At 32.9% G+C, this 19,487-nt stretch overlaps 3 protein-coding genes across 8 annotated transcripts; all 3 read left to right on the top strand.

The window, feature by feature from the left end:
- The first annotated feature begins 828 nt into the window (after positions 1-828).
- Positions 829-4,307, top strand: LOC100791066 (sec-independent translocase TatB-like protein). 6 transcript variants are annotated; one of them, XM_041005580.1, is made up of 8 exons: positions 829-1,014; positions 2,010-2,118; positions 2,219-2,340; positions 2,781-2,916; positions 3,030-3,088; positions 3,173-3,368; positions 3,925-4,033; positions 4,123-4,208. In XM_041005580.1, exons 2-7 carry the CDS (start codon positions 2,058-2,060, stop codon positions 4,023-4,025), a joined length of 675 nt encoding a protein of 224 aa, XP_040861514.1. In that variant the 5' UTR covers positions 829-1,014; positions 2,010-2,057; the 3' UTR covers positions 4,026-4,033; positions 4,123-4,208. The 6 variants fall into 6 exon arrangements, with proteins under 6 accessions (XP_040861514.1, XP_040861516.1, XP_006588656.1 ...); XM_041005582.1 differs by having other exon boundaries at positions 830-1,014; positions 4,151-4,208; XM_006588593.4 differs by having other exon boundaries at positions 830-1,014; positions 4,156-4,208.
- Positions 4,308-6,402: 2,095 nt separating this feature from the next.
- Positions 6,403-11,138, top strand: LOC100793177 (transcription factor UNE12). Its single transcript, XM_003536762.5, has 6 exons — positions 6,403-6,901; positions 8,059-8,178; positions 8,309-8,374; positions 9,626-9,691; positions 10,274-10,351; positions 10,430-11,138. Exons 1-6 carry the CDS (start codon positions 6,608-6,610, stop codon positions 10,655-10,657), a joined length of 852 nt encoding a protein of 283 aa, XP_003536810.1. The 5' UTR covers positions 6,403-6,607; the 3' UTR covers positions 10,658-11,138.
- A 2,588-nt stretch (positions 11,139-13,726) lies between these two features.
- Positions 13,727-16,326, top strand: LOC100796160 (protein OSB2, chloroplastic). Its single transcript, XM_003536767.4, has 4 exons — positions 13,727-14,361; positions 14,605-14,698; positions 14,781-14,884; positions 15,986-16,326. Exons 1-4 carry the CDS (start codon positions 13,870-13,872, stop codon positions 16,172-16,174), a joined length of 879 nt encoding a protein of 292 aa, XP_003536815.3. The 5' UTR covers positions 13,727-13,869; the 3' UTR covers positions 16,175-16,326.
- Positions 16,327-19,487: the final 3,161 nt, after the last annotated feature.

Consider the following 19,487-nt stretch of genomic DNA (forward strand, 5'->3'; position numbering starts at 1 on the left):
TTACTAGTGGACATAGAATAGATGGCCTTATGTTCCCTAATAACTTACTTAGGTTTACTAGTTTTATTATTTTATGATTATTCTTTGGTAGATTTTAATATTTTTTTATCCTTAATATATTTATTAAATTTTTCTTTTACCCTTTTTAAATAAATCATGTCTTTATTTTTTTTTTTTATTTTACACTTTTTAATTATTTCAATAATTACTTTTATCAAATACTTTTAATAATTTAATTTTTTAGTTTTCGACTAGTTTTCCAGTTAATTTTATCTAATATAGCCTTAACTTGGTTATCTCTCTTGCTGGAAGCAATGTTATTATAACAAATAACCAAAAATTGAACCAAATTGATTCCTTTTGAATATGTTTGTATGATTTTTTTAAAATTGACAAGTTTGATTTGATTTATGGTTTGAGTTTCTAAATGGAATTGAATCAAACTACAATATTTACGATATTATTAACCTTATATCACTTTACTATTATATATTTTATTTATATATCATTTGAGTTTTATGATGATTTATAATATTATCTATATGAAATTTATATAATATATATTATTTTATGTTTCAGACAATTTTTTTAAAATAAGTTTGACTTGAAATGGATGAAAATTTGACAAATTTTTATTATAAAAAGTTTAACAAATTAATAAGTTTCGTAAATTGTTATTAATAATTTTTTAATATAATTTAATTTAAAAAATGAAAAAATATATAAAATTTAATGAATAATAATTTATTAAAAATCGTAAAAAAAACCGAATATAAAGAAACCGTAAAATATTAATAAAAATAAAGAAATTAAAATTCTTACTTCTCTATCGTACACGCGCGGGATTATGAAGCAAAAATTACGCGCGGGTTTTACTCTCGTGTACCTCTCTCGCTGCAACGCTCAATCTCTCGACTGGTGCTCGTTGCTCACTTTCTCTGTTCTTCACAATCCTCTCTCTCTCTCTCTCTCTCTCTCTCTCTCTCTCTCTCTCTCTCTCTCTCTGTCTCGTTGGTAGGTTGTTTCTTTCTATTAGTCGTTGCTCACTTTTTTTTTTTTATTTCATTGATTTATTGTTTCAATTTTGATTTTATTGATTTGTGTTTCGTTTTCTATTTCATTGATTTGTGTTTCATCGATTTTGATTTTGAGTCTGCCTGTATGTTTTGCCTATGAGAACACATATCTATATGCTTTGCCTGAACAAGCACTTCTATATGGATTGGATTTATACGTTTCTGAGTTTGGTTGCAATGTTTAGTTAGAGTTTACTTGGATTTTGGTTTGACGGGGTTGGAGGAGACTACTAAATTTGGTGAAGTTGCTCGTGGATTTGTCTTGGTGGGTTTGAGGTTGAGCTAGGTGGTGAGCAGCATGTGTTTGTGAATATGCACGAAAGAGAAAGGGAGAAATAATTGATAGATTGGTGGTGTGATATTGCCTATTCTGGTTTAGGAGAATGTGTGTGAGGTTATGATATAATTAGAAAGAGAGGTTTGACCCATAACCCACATTCAAACACTTGTACCTAGTTCCAATATCTGTATGTGTTCAACAATAGCATCTGATAGGTTTGATGGTTTCTGCTCTCTAAGTTCCAGCAATTTCTTTGTAGCATATCTAACAGTTGTATGAGGTTTGCTTAATTCTGGATAACTATAAAATTTGTCTACCAAAACAGGCTGGTTTAGAATAAGAAAGCCAAACTGAGAACACCATTGAGCATCTTCAGGGTCAGTCCTCCAAGAAGAGACACACAGAACAATGGCTTGATTAAAGAATTCAACTTAGACAAACAACCCCTCTATATCCCAACCACCACCCCACCCAGCCTTCACAATCAAATTCCAAACCGGAGTATGCAGTATCAATTGCAAGTTATTTGGAAAATTTAAATTACATTATCCAAACAAGGCATTTGGAAAAATAAAGGAAATTCAATTGCAAATTATTCAAATGTCATGTATTTCCATTTTCCTAAGTTGCTAAAATTCTCTATCTAAACACAGGGTTAAGGACTAGAGAATTTCCATAGGACTTCAAGAAGACAGTGGGCAATGCTGGGCTTTTCATATGGAGAAATATTTCTGTTGCTTGGAGCTACTGCTGCTCTGATAGGTTGGGTTACACTATTCTTACATCTTTTTATGATATAGAAAAATTATATTAAATATAGTTCAAATGTAAAGTGTTTATTAGGCAAATGGATTTGTAATAGGGCCAAAGGATTTACCAATCATATGCAGAACAGCAGGAAGGCTAGCTGGTCGAGCTATTGGATATGTACAATTGGCTCGTGGTCAGTTTGACACTGTTATGCAGCAATCTCAAGCTCGCCAGGTATTCCCTTTCTTCAACCAACGTTATATATTTATAACTCAGCCTCACAGGAATTAGTTTCATTAGGATTTTTTAGACTCTGTTTTTGTTTTCTTGAGTTGGCATGAATTCCCATTGCTTCAAATGAAAAAGGCAATTTTTTTTCTGGTAAATATACATTAAGCACTTTCTCTACAGAAAACCAAACACACACCGAGTCATAATATAGCATTTCTTATGTTAATTGGAAAAAATGACAATTTGGCTTTCTAGAATCTTAACATGTGGTTCACTTTGAATTTCTTGGACAATAATGTCAAATAGGAACATAAAAGTTAGGAAAATATTTGTGTTCTATCGAGGAATGCTTATCCATGGCTCCATGCAAGGACTTGGTAATGACATTCCATTTCAAAAACTACGTAGTACATTCTATTGTATTAACCTATTTTGACTTTTAGGTTCATAAGGAACTGCAAGACACAATGGCTCAGCTAGATGCCATTCGCCATGAAATTCGAAGTATATCAATCATAAATCCTGGCCCTTTGACGCGGAGGCTTGTGGATGATCCTGACCAGACATCTATCTCAAATGGTATTATTTACATGATGTGTTTTGGAATTTGGATTCTACTGTAGTTTTCTAATTTTTTACAGATGCAATTGCTGAGATTCTTTAAATCCTATTATCTTCTGTTGATAATACAGAAAGTAGGAAACCAGAAGAATCTGGACAAGAGAATAGCTCGATACCCACTGTTATGAAGGTTTATGGACTAAACCCACAACTTGAGACAATTATATACTGGTAGAGGAACTGCGTGTGCTTACAGGTTTATAAATATTTCCAGGATTCAACTTCAATGTCATCCAATTCATGCCATATGCAAAATCAAGCAACCATTTATTCCAGATTGGTAAACTCCCCTGCCATAAAAAATGAGTTGTCAGCAAGTAGTACCGAAGTTGAGAAGATAGAAGATAAACTACAGCTTACTGTCTTACCAATTTCTGCTGAAAATGCTGGACTATTACCAATTCGTGGGGGTATGATATTTTTATGTTTTATTGTCTTCCCGTATCATGATTGTGTAATCTCTGAGTTGGATAATTATGGAACTTTTTACTTGGTATTTTTATGTTTTACAGTTTGTGCACTATATATTGTGGTCATGCCATGTTTATTGCTTATCTATGTATGCCAAATACATGCATAATTGCATATGCACAGGCTCTAAACTCTAAAGTCTAAAATATGTAGCATCTTGTTACTTCACATCACACACACACACAGATATTTCAAATGTGAATTAGTTAATCTGTATACTTCTTCATTTGGACTATATTTGGTTAGGCTGAAGTAAAGATTGTTGGCTGAGCTTCATTCATTGTTAATACTGTGGTCCATTTGGTATGGACTTGGATATTACAAAAACTGTTATTTATTTCATTGTGAAAGCCGTAAATTTATTCTTTTCCCTTTTCTTCTTTATAAATGCCTGGTAGCTTTTTGTCTTGTCTGTTCATGATTGAGGGATTGAAGGGATTCTGTTTTTTTTTTTTACAACATCTCATATGAAACAAATTATGATTGTATTAACAGCTGATGTGAAAGGATCTGACATAGTTCTTGAAGCAATTGTGGAGGCAGAGGTCGCTCATAATGCAAAGGAATTCTTTTCACAGCCCCAAAATCAAATATGATTGATATGGTAATCCTACATAGTACCTTAATTTTCTAGATGTTAAAGTTTGTGGCATTTGTAAATACAAAATAATAGGTTGTACCTTATATTTGTAGGTATTGATTCTTGTTTTTTCTTTTCAAGTTCAGGCTAGAAAATCTGTCGGAGTCTTTGGGTTCAAGAGATTATTAATTTTTTCTGATTTGAAGTGTTTCCTCACTCAACCTTCCCCACTTTCCCCTCGATAATAAAACAAAACCCTCAAGCTAGTCTCCTTAACGAATAACGAGGTTATGACAAACTATTTGTATAAAGTTTTCTGCTATCTTCTATTTGCTGTATGGTTGATGGTTGAGCATGCATTAAAAAAAATAAGAATTTTGAATTTGAATATAAAATATTTGATAATTTGAATTGTTTAAAATATTTGATAATTTGAAATTTTATACTCATCAATTATAATATGCATTTTTTTTATACTTGACCATGTTTTCATTAATTATAATATGCGCTTATGATCTTGGTTTTTGTATCTTTATCATGTTTCCAAAAACTAAAAATAAAAACTTCACTCATAAATAATGAGATTCTTATTGATTTTTTAAAATTAAGACAACACTTGGGAACAACATTAAACAAAGGCTCATCATGAAAGATGACAAATTGGCTAGGTCCGGAATAAATATAAGATTGGATTAAGATACAAATTATTATAAGTACAACAAGTATCTAGGGATGACAGCGGGCGTGTCAGGGATCACTTAGGTCATTTTCCTTTCCGTCCCCATAAAAGGTGGGGTGGGTATGAATATAAAGGAAGTGGGTTTAAAATTTTAATATCCTATTTTATTGGATTCAGGTATATGTACAAGTAATTTATTTTATTTTATTTATAATTTCACTCTACTTATATATTTTAAATAAATTATATATTAAATTTTTAGTTGTATTTTAATTCGTACAGAATACAAATATAATGAAAATAATAAAGAAATTAAAGTTAACAAAATTAAGAATTCAATTATATTTTTAGTTAAATGTATATTTTTAAGTTTGTTATTTAATTGTTTAACTATTAAGCTAATTGGTTTATATCTTCAAAAATTATAATAATAAAATATTTAATATATATTATGTATATATGCTGGAATAAAAAATTATAATAATTGTTGATATATGTATGAATATAATTTGATATTTATCTCTATTTAAATAGTTCAAATAATACACGTGTTTATACGTGTTTATACACATATCTAGTCAAAATGATATTTTTTAATTAAAGTTGGTGTGGATTCAGGGTTATATCAGCAGGTACCAGAGGTTATTTGTCATGCCTAGAAGTATCCATATTGATTTGCTGTCACGTGTTCAATAATTAAAGTTGTACTTATAACGATTTGTATTTTACTTTAGTCTATTATCTATGTCAGTACTAGCCAATTTGTTGCCTTTCATGATGAGCCTTTCTTTAATGCTAATTTAGGATAACTCTCTTAACAAATGCTTTCCAGCCTACATAACTTATATGATTGACGGGTTTATTACCGAACCATAAAGAAGTTTTGATATATAAATTTTAAAATCTCTGTATTATTTTTTTCCAACAAAATCTTTATATTATAAAAGTTTAAATATTTTTTTAGTTACTTAAATTTGGGATAACTTTAATTTTAGTTCCTCAATTAAAATTTACTTTTTAATGTCTTAATTTTAGCAAATGTTATTTTTGATCTTTCAAAAGTAATTTTGAGGCACAACATAAAAGGAATATATATTTTTTGTTTTAAATTAAAGTTGACGGACTAAACAAAATATTTTTTAATTGGAAAACCAAAATAAAAAATATCTCAAATTTAAAAGATTAAAAATATATTTAAGTAAATTGTGAATTATATATTTGTGCGTGCGTGTAGAATGGAGAGTCTACGATGCATTTTTTTTCCTTTTGGTGAGTGAGTGTACGAACTACGAAGCATTTGTGCATTACGGAAAGACGCTGCATCGCCTCGTGGAACGGAACAAGCACAAAACAATCTTTTGAGCAGTCACTTTAAGCTGTTTGATTTGAGAAAAAATAAAATATTTTTTCTTATTTATTTAAACAAAAATGTTATAATTTAAAGACAGTATAAAAAAGATACTTTGTCCTTAAAAAAAACTTCTTTTCGATAAAAAATTAAAAGCAGTCTCTGAGGGCAGAAGACATTTTCAATCTTGTATTTTCTTTCAGTTATGTTTGGTTACATTTTATAAGATTTGAATTTGACTAGTAACTTACATAATTCTAAATGCCATTATTGAAGTAAGTTTTCAATTTTAATTAAGAAGTATGATATTGTTTTCATTAAAGTTAGCAAGGTTTGCTAGAAAAGACAAGAGGATGGGTGGGAGCTGTAAATTTACGAAAAGCGCAGTCCATTTTATAAAAAACTGGAGCGTTATTTATTTTCTTCTTAACCCCTTCTTCCTCTTGCGCATCGTCTCAACTCAACTGGCATTTCTGAACACTCTAAAAAACCAGAGCCAAACCCCAAACAAAATTGTCTTCTCTTCTATTTCTCCAATTACAACTCGTTTCCCTAACTCGGCCGAGTCATCATGGCGAATCACCCTTCCGAAGCTCCCACCGACGACTTCCTGGAGCAAATCCTGGGCCTCTCGACCTTCGCCTCCGCCGACCCCGCCGCCGACGCCTCTCCGATGATGCTTCAGCTCAACTCCGGCGACGCCGCCACCCACCTCGCCGCCACCCACCTCGCCGCCTTCCACGCGCCGCCCTACCAGCTCGGCCTCAGCTTGGACCAAGGTAAGGGACCATTCCTCACGCCCGAGGACGCTTCTGGAAGCGGCAAGCGCTTCCGCGACGACGTCGTTGATACCAGACCTAAAAACGTAATTTAATCATCTTTTCGTTTTCATTTTTTTATTTTTTATTTTCTCCTCCTATTATCGTAGATTTTCCTAAATTATAATTTTACGACTTAATATATACTTTTTTTTTTGTTTCCTTTCTTGCTCTTTTGGGGTATGAATCATATGATCATGTGTTATCGAGCTATTTGTTGAGTTCGATTTTTTACGTGTTTTGTTCCATTTGTTGGTGGAGTGGAATGAGAGAAAATGGAAAGTTCTATTAGGCAAGGTTCGTCGCTTACTCTTATCCAATATAATACAAATAAATGAATATATATATATATATATATATATATATATATATATATATATGTGTGTGTGTGTGTGTGTGTGTGTGTGTGTGTGTGTGTGTGTGTGTATTTTACAATTTAACGGAATTAATGCACAAGCGGTGGAATGGTACCTTCTTTGCTAATAATTAAATCTCACAAGTGAGAAGAACTTGTGGTCTTGTTTGGATTAACTTTTCTATAATGGAAGTAAGAAGAATATGCATAAGTGAATTTGTAAAAGTTTTCTCATTTTAGTTTCTCCAGAAGCTGATTTTTAACTAGTGCATAAACTCGGTTTTTCTTCTTATTTATTTCTCTCATAAGTGCTTATGGAGAAATTTATTCGAAAATGGCCTTTTTGGCTTCCTTTTGTTGATGCTTATAGCATCAAGCATCAACAATTGCTCTTATTGAAATTCTGTACTTCATGAGTGGATAATCCTGGTAATACTTGACTTAGGGTATAAGTTTCAGATAAGAATTCAAGTTGAAGATGTATGATTCTGATTAGATATTTATGGACTGTGAGATAAGAACCCAATCTTTGGTCGTATCAGTAAAAGGCCGTTGAAAGTCTTTAAATGATTTTTTGTTTTTAACATTTCAGATTATGATATAGTGGAAAATAGGCTCTACTCAGGCCTTGGCATTGGTACTTAGGGTTATTTTTCTGTTTTTTTTTTAAATTCTTAAATCATATAGGATATGCTATATTTGGTTTAAGCTTATCTTGTGAATAAATGCTAACTTTTTACATATTGTTTTATTATTTTTAGTATATTTTCTGCTTTTCAGAGTGCTTGGCGGAAAATTGTCGATCAAAGATTTTTTCTTTTCTCTAGCTGATATATAACCATTTTGCAGTTTTTTCATGGACAACCCATGCCTACTACTGTTCCTACTGCTCCACATCCACCAGCAGTGCGACCTAGAGTGCGGGCTAGAAGAGGACAGGCTACAGATCCGCATAGTATAGCTGAAAGGGTGGGCACTAGATATTTCCAAGAATACATACTTTCTTATTATGGTGCTTAATATTCAAAATTATGACAAAATCACGTTATTTTTTATTAGCTAATTTGTTTTTATTCTTCATGTTTCCGTTCAATGACAGTTGCGCAGAGAGAGAATAGCAGAAAGAATCAGGGCTTTGCAAGAACTGGTCCCTAGTGTCAACAAGGTATTTGAATTCTTGGACATGCCATTTTATTACTACATGTAGTTTGACACTTATCTATGGAAGTTGTGAAATTCTGTCCTTGGATAAGTAAGGGATTTTCTTTCATGTTTAACCTGACTCTATAATGAGTCCATGACACACTTCATTAAGTTATGGTGTGTCAATTGATACTTATTGTCAATTACTACCAAAAATAGAGTGCTGAAAATGTATATTCCCAGGTGTGTGTTTTTGCATATTTTTATGGAACCTTGTAGATATTTTCATTATGTACTTGCTTATATGTTAGAACTTGGAAGTTGGAACAATAACCATCTACAGTTCTACACTCTTACAAAATTGGGTGTTTTTGCATGTAAAATATTCTTGAAATATAATGCTTAAATTCATTAAAATGTTGAATACTTTTGGTTTATCTAGGAACTTTGCTTTTCCCCCTTTCAAATTTGATTCCTAATAAGAATAATGAATTGCATTAAATTGAAGTGAGTGACCGCCGGACAGTGTATTAATCTGTGGTTTTTGAATGCAATGACTGGAATCAAGTGTTAATTTTTGGACTACTCTTATTTGGGTTGTGTTTTTTTTTTCTTCCTTCTTTTGGGAATAATAGCTAGAATATAGATTAAAAGATGGTTGGTTTTTTATTGATGCTTAATAGTTTTTTTTTTGCTTTTGTTTTCCCTTGTTAATGCATGTTTAGTAATTCAAAGTTATGAAAAACATAAGCCTCTATATGAAAAGGTGATTCAGTTCTTGAGACTTCTGCAGTTCCACCATTGTGGGGTCTATGGAAGGTCAGATGTTCGGTAGTATGGGGCTCTATGTACATTTTTAAAATCTACCTCAAAGAATGATTTAATGCTAATGTATTGTGTTTGAGTTTAGAAAGTGGCCTACACATGGACCTATATATTGCTTAAATCAGTTATGAATAGAGTTTGTACTATTAAATAAAATCTCCTGATAGCCATGCCTGACATGTTTTTTGTTTAACAATTAATATTTGTTTATTGCAATATAATTAATCAAGGAAAAGTCTTCTATCAAAGGAGCTATATATAGGAAGACATTTGCATATGTCCTGATTAGGTGTGCTGCAAATGTAGAGAGTTCTTGAAGTATTGAACAAGTCTACTGTATTTCATGATGTATAAAGTTTTATTACTGACTTTTGTGGTCTGCTGCATTTCTCTTGACCCTCTGCAGCATCATTTTTTCCTGTTGTCTCTGATATTATTATTTGTTCAGACAGATAGAGCTGCCATGCTGGACGAAATTGTGGATTATGTCAAGTTCTTGAGGCTTCAAGTGAAGGTTAATGCTCTTGTGATCTGCATGGATTTCATATTTCGTTTCATTTGATTTTTGTTCTTATTAGGTCTCAGTTTATAATTAATGGCAGCTTCTAGTTTGATTTGTGGTTTACTTTGTTAAACCTGTTAAGCTTTACCTTTTTGACTACTCATCTTTTCAACGTGTGCTTATCAACCCTAAGAGCCACTTTGGATGAGTACCCATTAGCCCTTGGATTTTATTCCTGAAGATGAGTGAATATCTAAATACAATCAAATGATGGAATCTTCACACTATTTTGTGCTATAACTACTTTAACTATTAACTATACAATAATATCGAAGGGTCTCAACTGTGGACTGAATTGTTGTCCACCCATGGAAAGTATGTTTTTCAATATTTGTGATTGTGAATTGTAAAACCAATTTCTACAAGCACAGCAACCAATTTCATTACTCTTGACATGTGTGTGAGTACATATTGCTGTTTGGATATGAAAGTGACAGCAAGGCATTTCAAAGGATCCAAATTTGTCAACAATATGAAACTAGAGTGCAAACAGACTTTCAATGACTTCTGAGTGCTGCTTCATCTGCCTTTCAGGTTTTGAGCATGAGTAGATTGGGTGGAGCTGGTGCAGTGGCACCACTGGTAACTGATATCCCATTATCGTCAGTCGAGGTAATTACTCTACCTAATGTATAGTTGGCACAAATTTGTTTCTCTCCAATTTATCAAATTTAGTATCTATCTATTCAGGAAGAAGGCGGTGAGGGAAGAAACCAGCCAGCCTGGGAGAAGTGGTCAAATGATGGCACAGAAAGACAGGTAGCCAAGCTTATGGAAGAAAATGTGGGTGCTGCCATGCAGTTTCTTCAATCAAAAGCACTCTGCATCATGCCCGTCTCACTAGCTTCAGCAATATACCAGTCACAACCCTCAGGCACTTCTAGTATAGTTAAGCCTGAAACTAATCCTCCTTCATAATCATAGTCAGAACTCTGGCACAGATGCACCATCCAGTGGTCCCATCAAGGGCTCACCTAACACTGCTAGGACCCACGTGTAATTTGCCTGTTTCAAACCCCCTTAACCTTAGTCATTGGTTCGCATCAAGTTGCATTCAAGGTTGGATGCCATAGTCTTTCCTTTTTGTCGTTCTTTCAACTTTTTTGTCTAGACAGGGTTTGATGTCAATGCCCTTCAAAACACAAGCAAACCCCATCTTGATAAATTTCATGTAAAGGGAAAGAAATTGTCGAAGTTCACTTGATATGCTCTTCCTTTTTGTATCAATTAGTGGGGGTTAGTGGAACGTGATGGAAGCGCTTTTATAGTGGGGCTTGGTTTTTTGTAGTGGGCAGTGGGACCTTCTAAAAGGTTAGGGTGGTGTGTATATTTTATTAGTGATGTAACTCTTAGGGAATTTGAATTGCAGAGCTGAAATGGATAATGATTGCTTTAACAATGCTGGGTGTTGCTAGTCCACCAGAAAATGATATTGCTTTTTTTTTTTTTATTTGAGGTGTGCTTTAGTTATTTATTTAAAAGTAATTTGGACTCCTTTTTTCTAATGGAGGGAGAGATGGAATGGAAAGTATGGTGCTATCTTAATCCAAATAGTTTCAATCAGTAAGCTGCTTTGTTCAAATCTCAAGTGACGGAAACTGTTGCTCTGAACTCAGTGCGTATAGAAAAATGTTAGACCAAGGTCTTCTTGTGCGTGCGTTGAATTTTGTCAATAAAAGTGACGTGCTTAATGACTATTAGATGGGAAGCGATTCTTGCCAATCCAACAACCAATCTTAATTTTTGAAAGCTGAATTTTTGCTTGTGTAGTTTTGCTTACTTTTGGTACAATAGGATGGTAACAATGAGATTAAAATTATGAAAATAATTTTTGTACACTTCATATCTTGGATGTAAAATATGAAAGAAAGAAAATAAAAGTAAAATGTAGGGCTTAATGAGGAAAGTTCAATTTAAATGACTAGTTCATTAGGTGGACGAACCTCTTAAGTATCACATATTTCTCACTTGTTTAAAAAGTCTCATTTTTTTTTAATGAAAACACTCTTGAAAATTCAAAATTTAATTATGGGTATGAGAAAGTATATGTAATATTATTAGTTCTCTTGTGTAAGGATTTGATTATTGTGTTATATCAAAAGTGAGACATCGGTGAGATAAACCACTTCTCTTTGTGTGTAGTAGTAAGTTATTCACTTTATTTTAAATAAAATGAATGAATTTTTTTGAGAATTATGTTTTAGTTTTGTTGTCTATATTTGTTTTCTCAAATTCTATTTTTGTTGTAATCAGTTGTTTTTACTGTTTTCTATTTTGTTATTTATATTATTAATCTGTTAGATAACTTCCTATTATTTATGGACGTGTGAATAGAAGTTAGTTTTTTATCCGTTAGTTATCCATGTTGTAGGTCATGTAAAACGTGGATCAATTATTGTTTCTTGTCTTAATAGTGTAAAGCTACTAAGCCAACAATTGTTTTTATGATTCTGAATACACATTCTCTCTAAAATTTGTGTCAACTTCAACAATTTTAACATAGATTAGAAATATTCTACCGTAAAATAATCATTTACATTTTTTCTCTCATATTTTTATTGTAATCCGTGTCAATATGTTTAACCACAAGAAAAATGCAAGTTAATACAAATGAGTCTTTTACAAGTTGAATTGACCTATATATTTACTCAAGTCCAATGTTTACCAAAATAAGTTTATTAGTTTTTCCAATACATGAGAAATGAAGAAGAGGAATGGTTGGATCTGAAACCCCATTAAAGGAAAAGGTGAGACTTTGAGAGCGAATAGAGAGAAAGAATGATCCTAAAAAAAAAGGTGATTAGCATGTTTCTACATATTAAATAAAGTGTATAACCTGCTATTACATGTAAAAAGAATGGTCCACTCTGGTGTCTCACTTTTAAAATAATTCACCTTAATGAAACCCTTAAAAATTAGATTTTGAGTTGCCTTCCTAACTTCTAAAATCAAGCCATCACCACATTTGTATTTAGATTTTAAAATTATTATTCTATGACCCACAACTTGTTTGTGTTAACATACATCCTTTAAGCTAATTTTATTAAGAAAGCATCATTAATCTTTCTAGTAGAACACACTGCTAATAGACCTTCCATTTTGGGTTGAAAAAATATATCCCAAGTTAGTATATAAATTAACTTTCCTCATGTCATTACTCTCCCCCCAAAGGAATCTCTTTCACATTAGTGCATGCATGGATTTAACTTAATAAATAACAAGTTTTTTCTTCTCAATTCATACATAGGAATGCACAATTTTGCATTGTAATTCGCAGAAGTATTTTTGTAATTATAAACCAAACATATATATTGAATCAGAAATACAATGAGAAAAAAACTCTATCTTCCCAAAACAAAAAATCAGCACTCGCTTGATTTCCAATACCCCAATTGAATTTTTCGAGAAATCAATTTTAATTTTTCCTTACTAATTTATTGACCTGGACTTGAGAAAAAGTTATTGAGATAAGCTTGAATGACTTCCACTTGATGTATGCTATCCTATTGTAATGCCTCAGCAAATGCAAGAAAAAATATCTTTGCCCCCTCCCCTCAAAAATAAAATAAAATTGTACGAGTTACAATTAGACATCATCAACTGTGAAAGTCTTTCTAGACATAACACAAAGAGATAGTGTAATGGATGATCTCTCCAAGAATTATTTTCCCTAACAATATGAGAGAAAGCAAACATCAAATTTATGAATACAACACCAGAGAAGTTGTGCGACTTCCATAAATGAGAGAATACTCAATTAAAAAGTGACTATCACAATAGATAAACAAGGTCCAATACAGTTGATAATTGCTGGTTTCTTTAAACTTGCTGACAGGTATTTAATTTTCTGTGCGTATGAAGATATAAAACTCACTTTAATAATTTCTCTGTTTATAATTTCGACGGTGTGGATACCTTATGTACAGAAGAAGAAGAAAAAAAAAAAGACTATAATCAAAACAGTCAAACAAAATTAATACATGGGAATGGGGGCTAGTTTATTACAGTCTACAAAACTGGGCTCCAACCAATGGGCCGAAACCCAACCGTTCTGTCCGAAACCGATTACAAATTTTCCAGTTCCCTTATCTATCCGCGCTGTGGAAAGAACGAAGACACGGGAAAGAAAAATGGTGCTAGAACAAGCAGTATCATCATCAAGCACCTTGAGGAACGTTTTCACCAATCCCAAAACCCTAATTTCAAAACCCCAATTCCAAGTCGCCGCTTCCCCTTCATGGAAACCACAGCAGCCGCGCTGGGAAGGGTGGCTGGGGATAAACTTGAAGTGCTCCATGACAACAACAACAACGCCATCATCATACCCTAAGCCCTCGGAGATTCCGTGGCAGAAGGAACTCTGCAACTCCGTCAACCTCATCGGCAACGTCGCCGCCCCCGTCGAAATCAAATACCTCCCCTCCGGCAAGGTCGTCGCCTGGACCCGCCTCTACGTCAAGAAAAGCGCCACACAATCATCGCCCATAAACCTCACTTTCTGGGACGACCTCGCGCATGTCGCTTCCCAGCATCTCCAGAAAGGTCACCAGATTCATGTCTCTGGTCGCCTCATTACCGACACTGTTGAAACGGAGGAAGGAAAAAGCCAAACTTACTACAAGGTTTTCGTAACCGCGGCCAATTGGTTATGATATAGGGTTTAAGGTTTAGGCTTTAATTAATTGAGTTTGATGCCTATCCACTAACTCTAAAACAAACTTACATCATACGTGTTTTGATTGGATCACTTTGCAAAACTTTTTACACTGTTAGTGCATAATTCTTCTTCTCTAATTAGAAATAGATGTACATTGTGGCCGCTGAAAAAACAGTTATGACTTGTTTTGTTATTTGAATGTTGCCAGGTTGTTGTTCAACAGCTGAATTTCATTGAGAGGAATTTCTCTTCGGTGTCATCATCGCAGGGTCAAGAGTTTGATTTTGCGATGGCTGGTAGTGGTAAGTTATGTGTTCTGTGGTATGTTGTGTCAACTTGGCAGGGTTTTTGTATTTTGCTGAATATTTTTGCTTTTTGTTTCAGGTAGGAAAGTGAGCAATGCTGCAAACAGTACTGGTTCTGTGGTGGAAACATGGAATGCGTTCTTTGCTAACCCAGGGGAGTGGTGGGACAATAGGAACAACAAGGTGAATTCTTGATTAATTCTGTGAATTAAGACAATCTGCATATCTAAGCTGTAAACTGTAATGTGTTATTAAGTGATTGTTTCAAATGTTTTAAAAACTGTCCGGCAATGCTCAAGGTTGTTGGGTTATCCGAGTCTGCAATTGTGTATGCATTTGTATGCAATTTTCCACAATATCAAAGATTGTGGTGAAACCCGAACTGCAACGGTAATTTAGAACTTTGGTTTGAAGTATTGCGTGCCTATCGAATATTGCTAATTTTCTGTTTTGTTTATGGAGTTACTTCTCTCTTTTAGATCAATATGATATCAACCAGACTTTAAAAAAAAAAATGATATCAACCATATGATTTCAACTTGCCTTTCAATGATTCCCCATTAATTTTTTTATGCAAGATAGTTTAGGAAAGGGTATGCTGCCCCATTTCAAGGTTGGAGCATGTCATGTGCCTTGGCAAGGTCTTATAGTGACAGATGATTTCAACTTCTGTCATTGCTGTTCAATCATCTGCCAGTTAAACCTACATCATTGACTTCCCATTTCACTTTACTGAGAACCAAGAAAAGCCTTTTATCCTAAGAGTTTAATTTCTATGCATTGTTAGTATAAAATTGGTAGGTATGACTTTTAAGGTTGTTATGATCAAAGTCAATAAACTTATCATATATGTAATTTGTAACTAGCTGATAATATAAAAGTCCTTTACACTGCCAGTACACAGTACATGCATTAGTGTTATTTACTCTTATCATAATGATAATAATAATAAACCTGACTAATGTTTTTAGGCATTCTGTTTTACATTTGTTTGCCATTTGTCTTCGCCTGCATGAAACATACACCCAAAAGTGAAGGGAACAATCCCAAGACAATACAGCATGCATTATATTCAGTCAACAATTTATGTTTATGGATCTTGATCAATTTCTGAGTAATAATTCAGTCAACTATCCTCTGCCATTTTGTATAGCCATGTCTTGCTCAGTTCATAATTGACTGATGAATGTGATTTTCCCCTCAAGTTGTATCCTCCATGTTCTTTTAAAGCCCTTGTGAATTTTCCATTCCTTTTATCTTCAAATATGTTTGGAAAATTTGCAGAGGAATCCAAAAGCTCCTGATTTCAAACACAAAGATACAGGGGAAGCTCTGTGGATCGAAGGCAGATACAATCCGCCATGGGTCAAGTCTCAACTGGAAATACTAGACTCAAGAATGGGGTCGTTTGCTAGTCAAAATGCTAGGATGCCTGTAGGTATGGTAGCTGCAGATGAAATTGTGTCTTTCTAATGGCTCATGCCAAATCTCGCCCATGTAATATTCAATTTTAACTGTGAAACTTCTTTGTACAGTTTGCATTTTGCCCCTAATTTTAAATTGTATGTATGTCAGTACTGATAATGGTTAAGTTTGCCCTTGAGCTATATTTAGTTAGTGATCAAGTGATTGTGTTGCATTCAGCATTCTCTATTCCTGTTGTGCATTTACTGGAATCGATAAAGCACTAAAAACTATTCAGTCTTGATGAGCCATAACAAGGTCATCATTTTAAACAAATGTTAGTCTTGTTGTTCTTCTAAGTTTTGATAACAACTTGACCGTTTAGATAAATTAACAATATTCAACATATGACACAACATTAAACTGTGGATATAAAGGCGTCAACAATGAAAGAGTGTGATTTTCAGTTCACAAACTTCAAACCATGATTTGAATAAAAGCCATAAGAGACGAGTTTTATTTTTGGGTCCTCAAAATAGGGTCGGAAAGAAGTTGAGTCGAGCATGATTGGCTCAACTCATTTAATAAGAATCAATTTATCTTGAAATTTGAATCGAGTTTGATAGGAACCATTTTTTAAAGTTCAAATTTGGTTTGATTTTAGGTTGTGAACAGTTCAGTTCAGTTCAATTTTTTAGCTCTAATTGCATAAACTAGTAATAGTTAAAGTATTTAGATTTAGTACTCTTTATAATTTTAATAATAAAAGTATAGTTTTGTTAGAAAGTTAATGATATAAGTTTAAGAAAAATAAAAATAAAATATTTAGTTTATGTTTAACTTAATTGGTTCCTGAACTAAGTTCAAAAGATAAGGAAGGACTAGAATGTCTAACTATATATCTGTGTTGGTTTAGGTCATTGTCAATTTTGTTTCCATACACCCAACTAATCATGCTAGAAGCGTGTAGGCCTTTTCCTCAACTTTGCACAAGTTGTGCTTCTCTTGTATCCTTCACAGACTGATTCTAGGGTGCACAACTGGTGTGGGTCTTGTACCATGCACAAGTAGGAAGGACCGTTGGATCTGGTCTGGACTGGCAGATCTGGTGCCTGTGACGCATGTATGTAAAACTGACCCACAAACCACAACACACCTGATTGAACTTATAAAAGCAGTCACCTGATGCTCATTTTGTTAGTCTGAATTTAATATATTAAAAAAACAGTCAGAAGCTTAGGGACCTTTATCTCTCTTCCAAAAAGAAATAGTAGTACCTTCGCCGGATGGGTCATTATAGCATGAGCAAGTTTGATACTTCCCCATGAATGGGGACTTTACCTCTGATTAGAGGTTATTTCCAGTTATGAAAAATTATATATTAACTCCAACCATTTGAAAGTAATATAACTTAATAGTTATGTAAATTTAGTTGATAAATTTTAAATTATGATAATAGATGAATAAAAATAGAAAATTGTTAAATCGAATTAAATTAAACCGTAAAAATTGATTTATTTGATTTGTTTTAATGTTATATTTAAATTAAATCAAACAAATCATGTTTTTATTTTGTGTTTAATTCACATGAATTTTTGTTCCAAAATCGAATTAAACTACACGGTTTAATCATATTTCACACCAACAACCTTATCATTACAAAAAAAAAATGAACACATCTAGACAAGAGTGATATCTTTACTCCAAAACACTTAAAACACATCTTAAATTGGCAAAGTATTTGTCACATTCTTAGAATCATGTGGCAGACTTAAGTGACAAAGTGTATTTCTTTAGTTGTTTTTCACTAGTACCATTATTTCTAAAATATGAAATGCCTATTTGTGTATAGAATAAGTCAAATCAAATTTTATTGCGAATAGGTGGATCATATACATTGATATGACGAGATCCACCTATTTGTGATAGAATTATACTTATTGCACCCACAATATTTACTATAATTAATTTTATACTATAATTATATTCATTTACTTGTAATGACTTATAAGATAAAATTAATCATATTTATACGTCTGCTTTATTAGCATGTGTCACGGCGTGTGAATATATGCTATTATGCTGGGTACGTAAATAATAAAAAAAAACTTGGCAGTGTGATAATCTATTACCGTCACGGAACACAGTTTGTGCAATGTGTCACAAAAACAGTTTTGTTAGCATTTCTGTTGTAACTATTACTTGTTGAAACCCTTTCTACCTATTATAAATCAGAAGAAATTAAGACGTATGTCAGAACTCAGAAGAGAAGATTTGACTAATTGCTACTGCATAATTTGTTGGCTAATGGAGGTGATATATAACAGTATTGGAATTGTGAAGCTAATCAGTGACAGTTAGGCACGCCAAACTCTCAATTCGTATACAGTGTCACACACACCAACTTGCTGCATGCACAAATGTGAAACGAATAAGATTCTTGGAGGAAAAGATGCTAATAAGCTAATTGATGAAATTAATTAAATCAAAGCGTCTACGTCATGGAACTGGCGAAAATGGCAGAATCCTATGGCACCAGACAAGCTAGCAATTAAAGCAAAGTTTATCGGATAAGGATTCCTGTATAGTAATCTTCTTTACTTTTTATATATATAGATTGATGAATTTCATGACGTAACCATGCCTGCCAACTACGAAAGATCCTAAGCTCCTGTTAATATTGCACTACCACAGGGTATGGACACTGCCCCCACCACACAACTCAATGGGTTTTGAACTCAATCATCTCTTCAGCAATAATTTTGATGTCACAGTACACATGCACCCAATTAAACTCTATATATGATCATGTCTTTAATTTAAAGAAAACCTGCTTTCTTTTTTATTAATATACCACTTCACGTGCAACATTATAACTTCTAATTAAGTTTCTAACAGTACTGTAAATTCAATCGTTGTCGATTCTAAGTTCTAGTAGTACTGTATATAAATTCACGCGGATCTTCATTTAGTTCATCTTAACTAGGTTGAAATTATAAGTACTAGCAAAGAAAAAAGATGTTTTGACTGAACGGCTTCATCAGATGAATTATTGTTACTAGCAAACAGCCAGATCCCGGCCCGGAGGGCTGGTGAGATCTTGAGTATCTTCTAGAAAAAAAGTGAGAAAAAATTGTCACCATATTTGATGACAGTTGTGTTATATTGGAATCTTTAAACCACTTTAATTTGTTTTCTTAAGTAATCTTTAAACTAATAAAACTATATAAATAATTTTTCAAGATATTGAATATTTATTAGTTTAGTTTTAAAGTTGATATATTAATTTTCAGAGACTAATTTAAAATATTTTTTTTAATATTTGGGGACTCCTCATTTATAATACAGTAATACTTGGGAGATTACCTATTTATTTCTTATT

The sequence above is a fragment of the Glycine max genome, chromosome 10 (assembly GCF_000004515.6).
Source record: "Glycine max cultivar Williams 82 chromosome 10, Glycine_max_v4.0, whole genome shotgun sequence".
Classification (NCBI taxonomy): Eukaryota; Viridiplantae; Streptophyta; class Magnoliopsida; order Fabales; family Fabaceae; genus Glycine; species Glycine max.

Excerpts from the sequence above, each read along its gene's own strand:
- LOC100793177 (XM_003536762.5), top strand. The coding sequence starts at position 6,608 with ATGGCGAATCACCCTTCCGAAGCTCCCACCGACGACTTCCTGGAGCAA. Across the intron at positions 6,902-8,058 it reads TTGATACCAGACCTAAAAAC|TTTTTTCATGGACAACCCAT; the intron begins GTAATTTAATCA and ends ACCATTTTGCAG. Across the intron at positions 8,375-9,625 it reads TGGTCCCTAGTGTCAACAAG|ACAGATAGAGCTGCCATGCT; the intron begins GTATTTGAATTC and ends TTATTTGTTCAG.
- LOC100791066 (XM_041005580.1), top strand. The coding sequence starts at position 2,058 with ATGCTGGGCTTTTCATATGGAGAAATATTTCTGTTGCTTGGAGCTACT. Across the intron at positions 2,119-2,218 it reads AGCTACTGCTGCTCTGATAG|GGCCAAAGGATTTACCAATC; the intron begins GTTGGGTTACAC and ends GATTTGTAATAG. Across the intron at positions 3,369-3,924 it reads ACTATTACCAATTCGTGGGG|CTGATGTGAAAGGATCTGAC; the intron begins GTATGATATTTT and ends TTGTATTAACAG.
- LOC100796160 (XM_003536767.4), top strand. The coding sequence starts at position 13,870 with ATGGTGCTAGAACAAGCAGTATCATCATCAAGCACCTTGAGGAACGTT. Across the intron at positions 14,699-14,780 it reads TTTTGCGATGGCTGGTAGTG|GTAGGAAAGTGAGCAATGCT; the intron begins GTAAGTTATGTG and ends TTTTTGTTTCAG. Across the intron at positions 14,885-15,985 it reads GGGACAATAGGAACAACAAG|AGGAATCCAAAAGCTCCTGA; the intron begins GTGAATTCTTGA and ends GAAAATTTGCAG.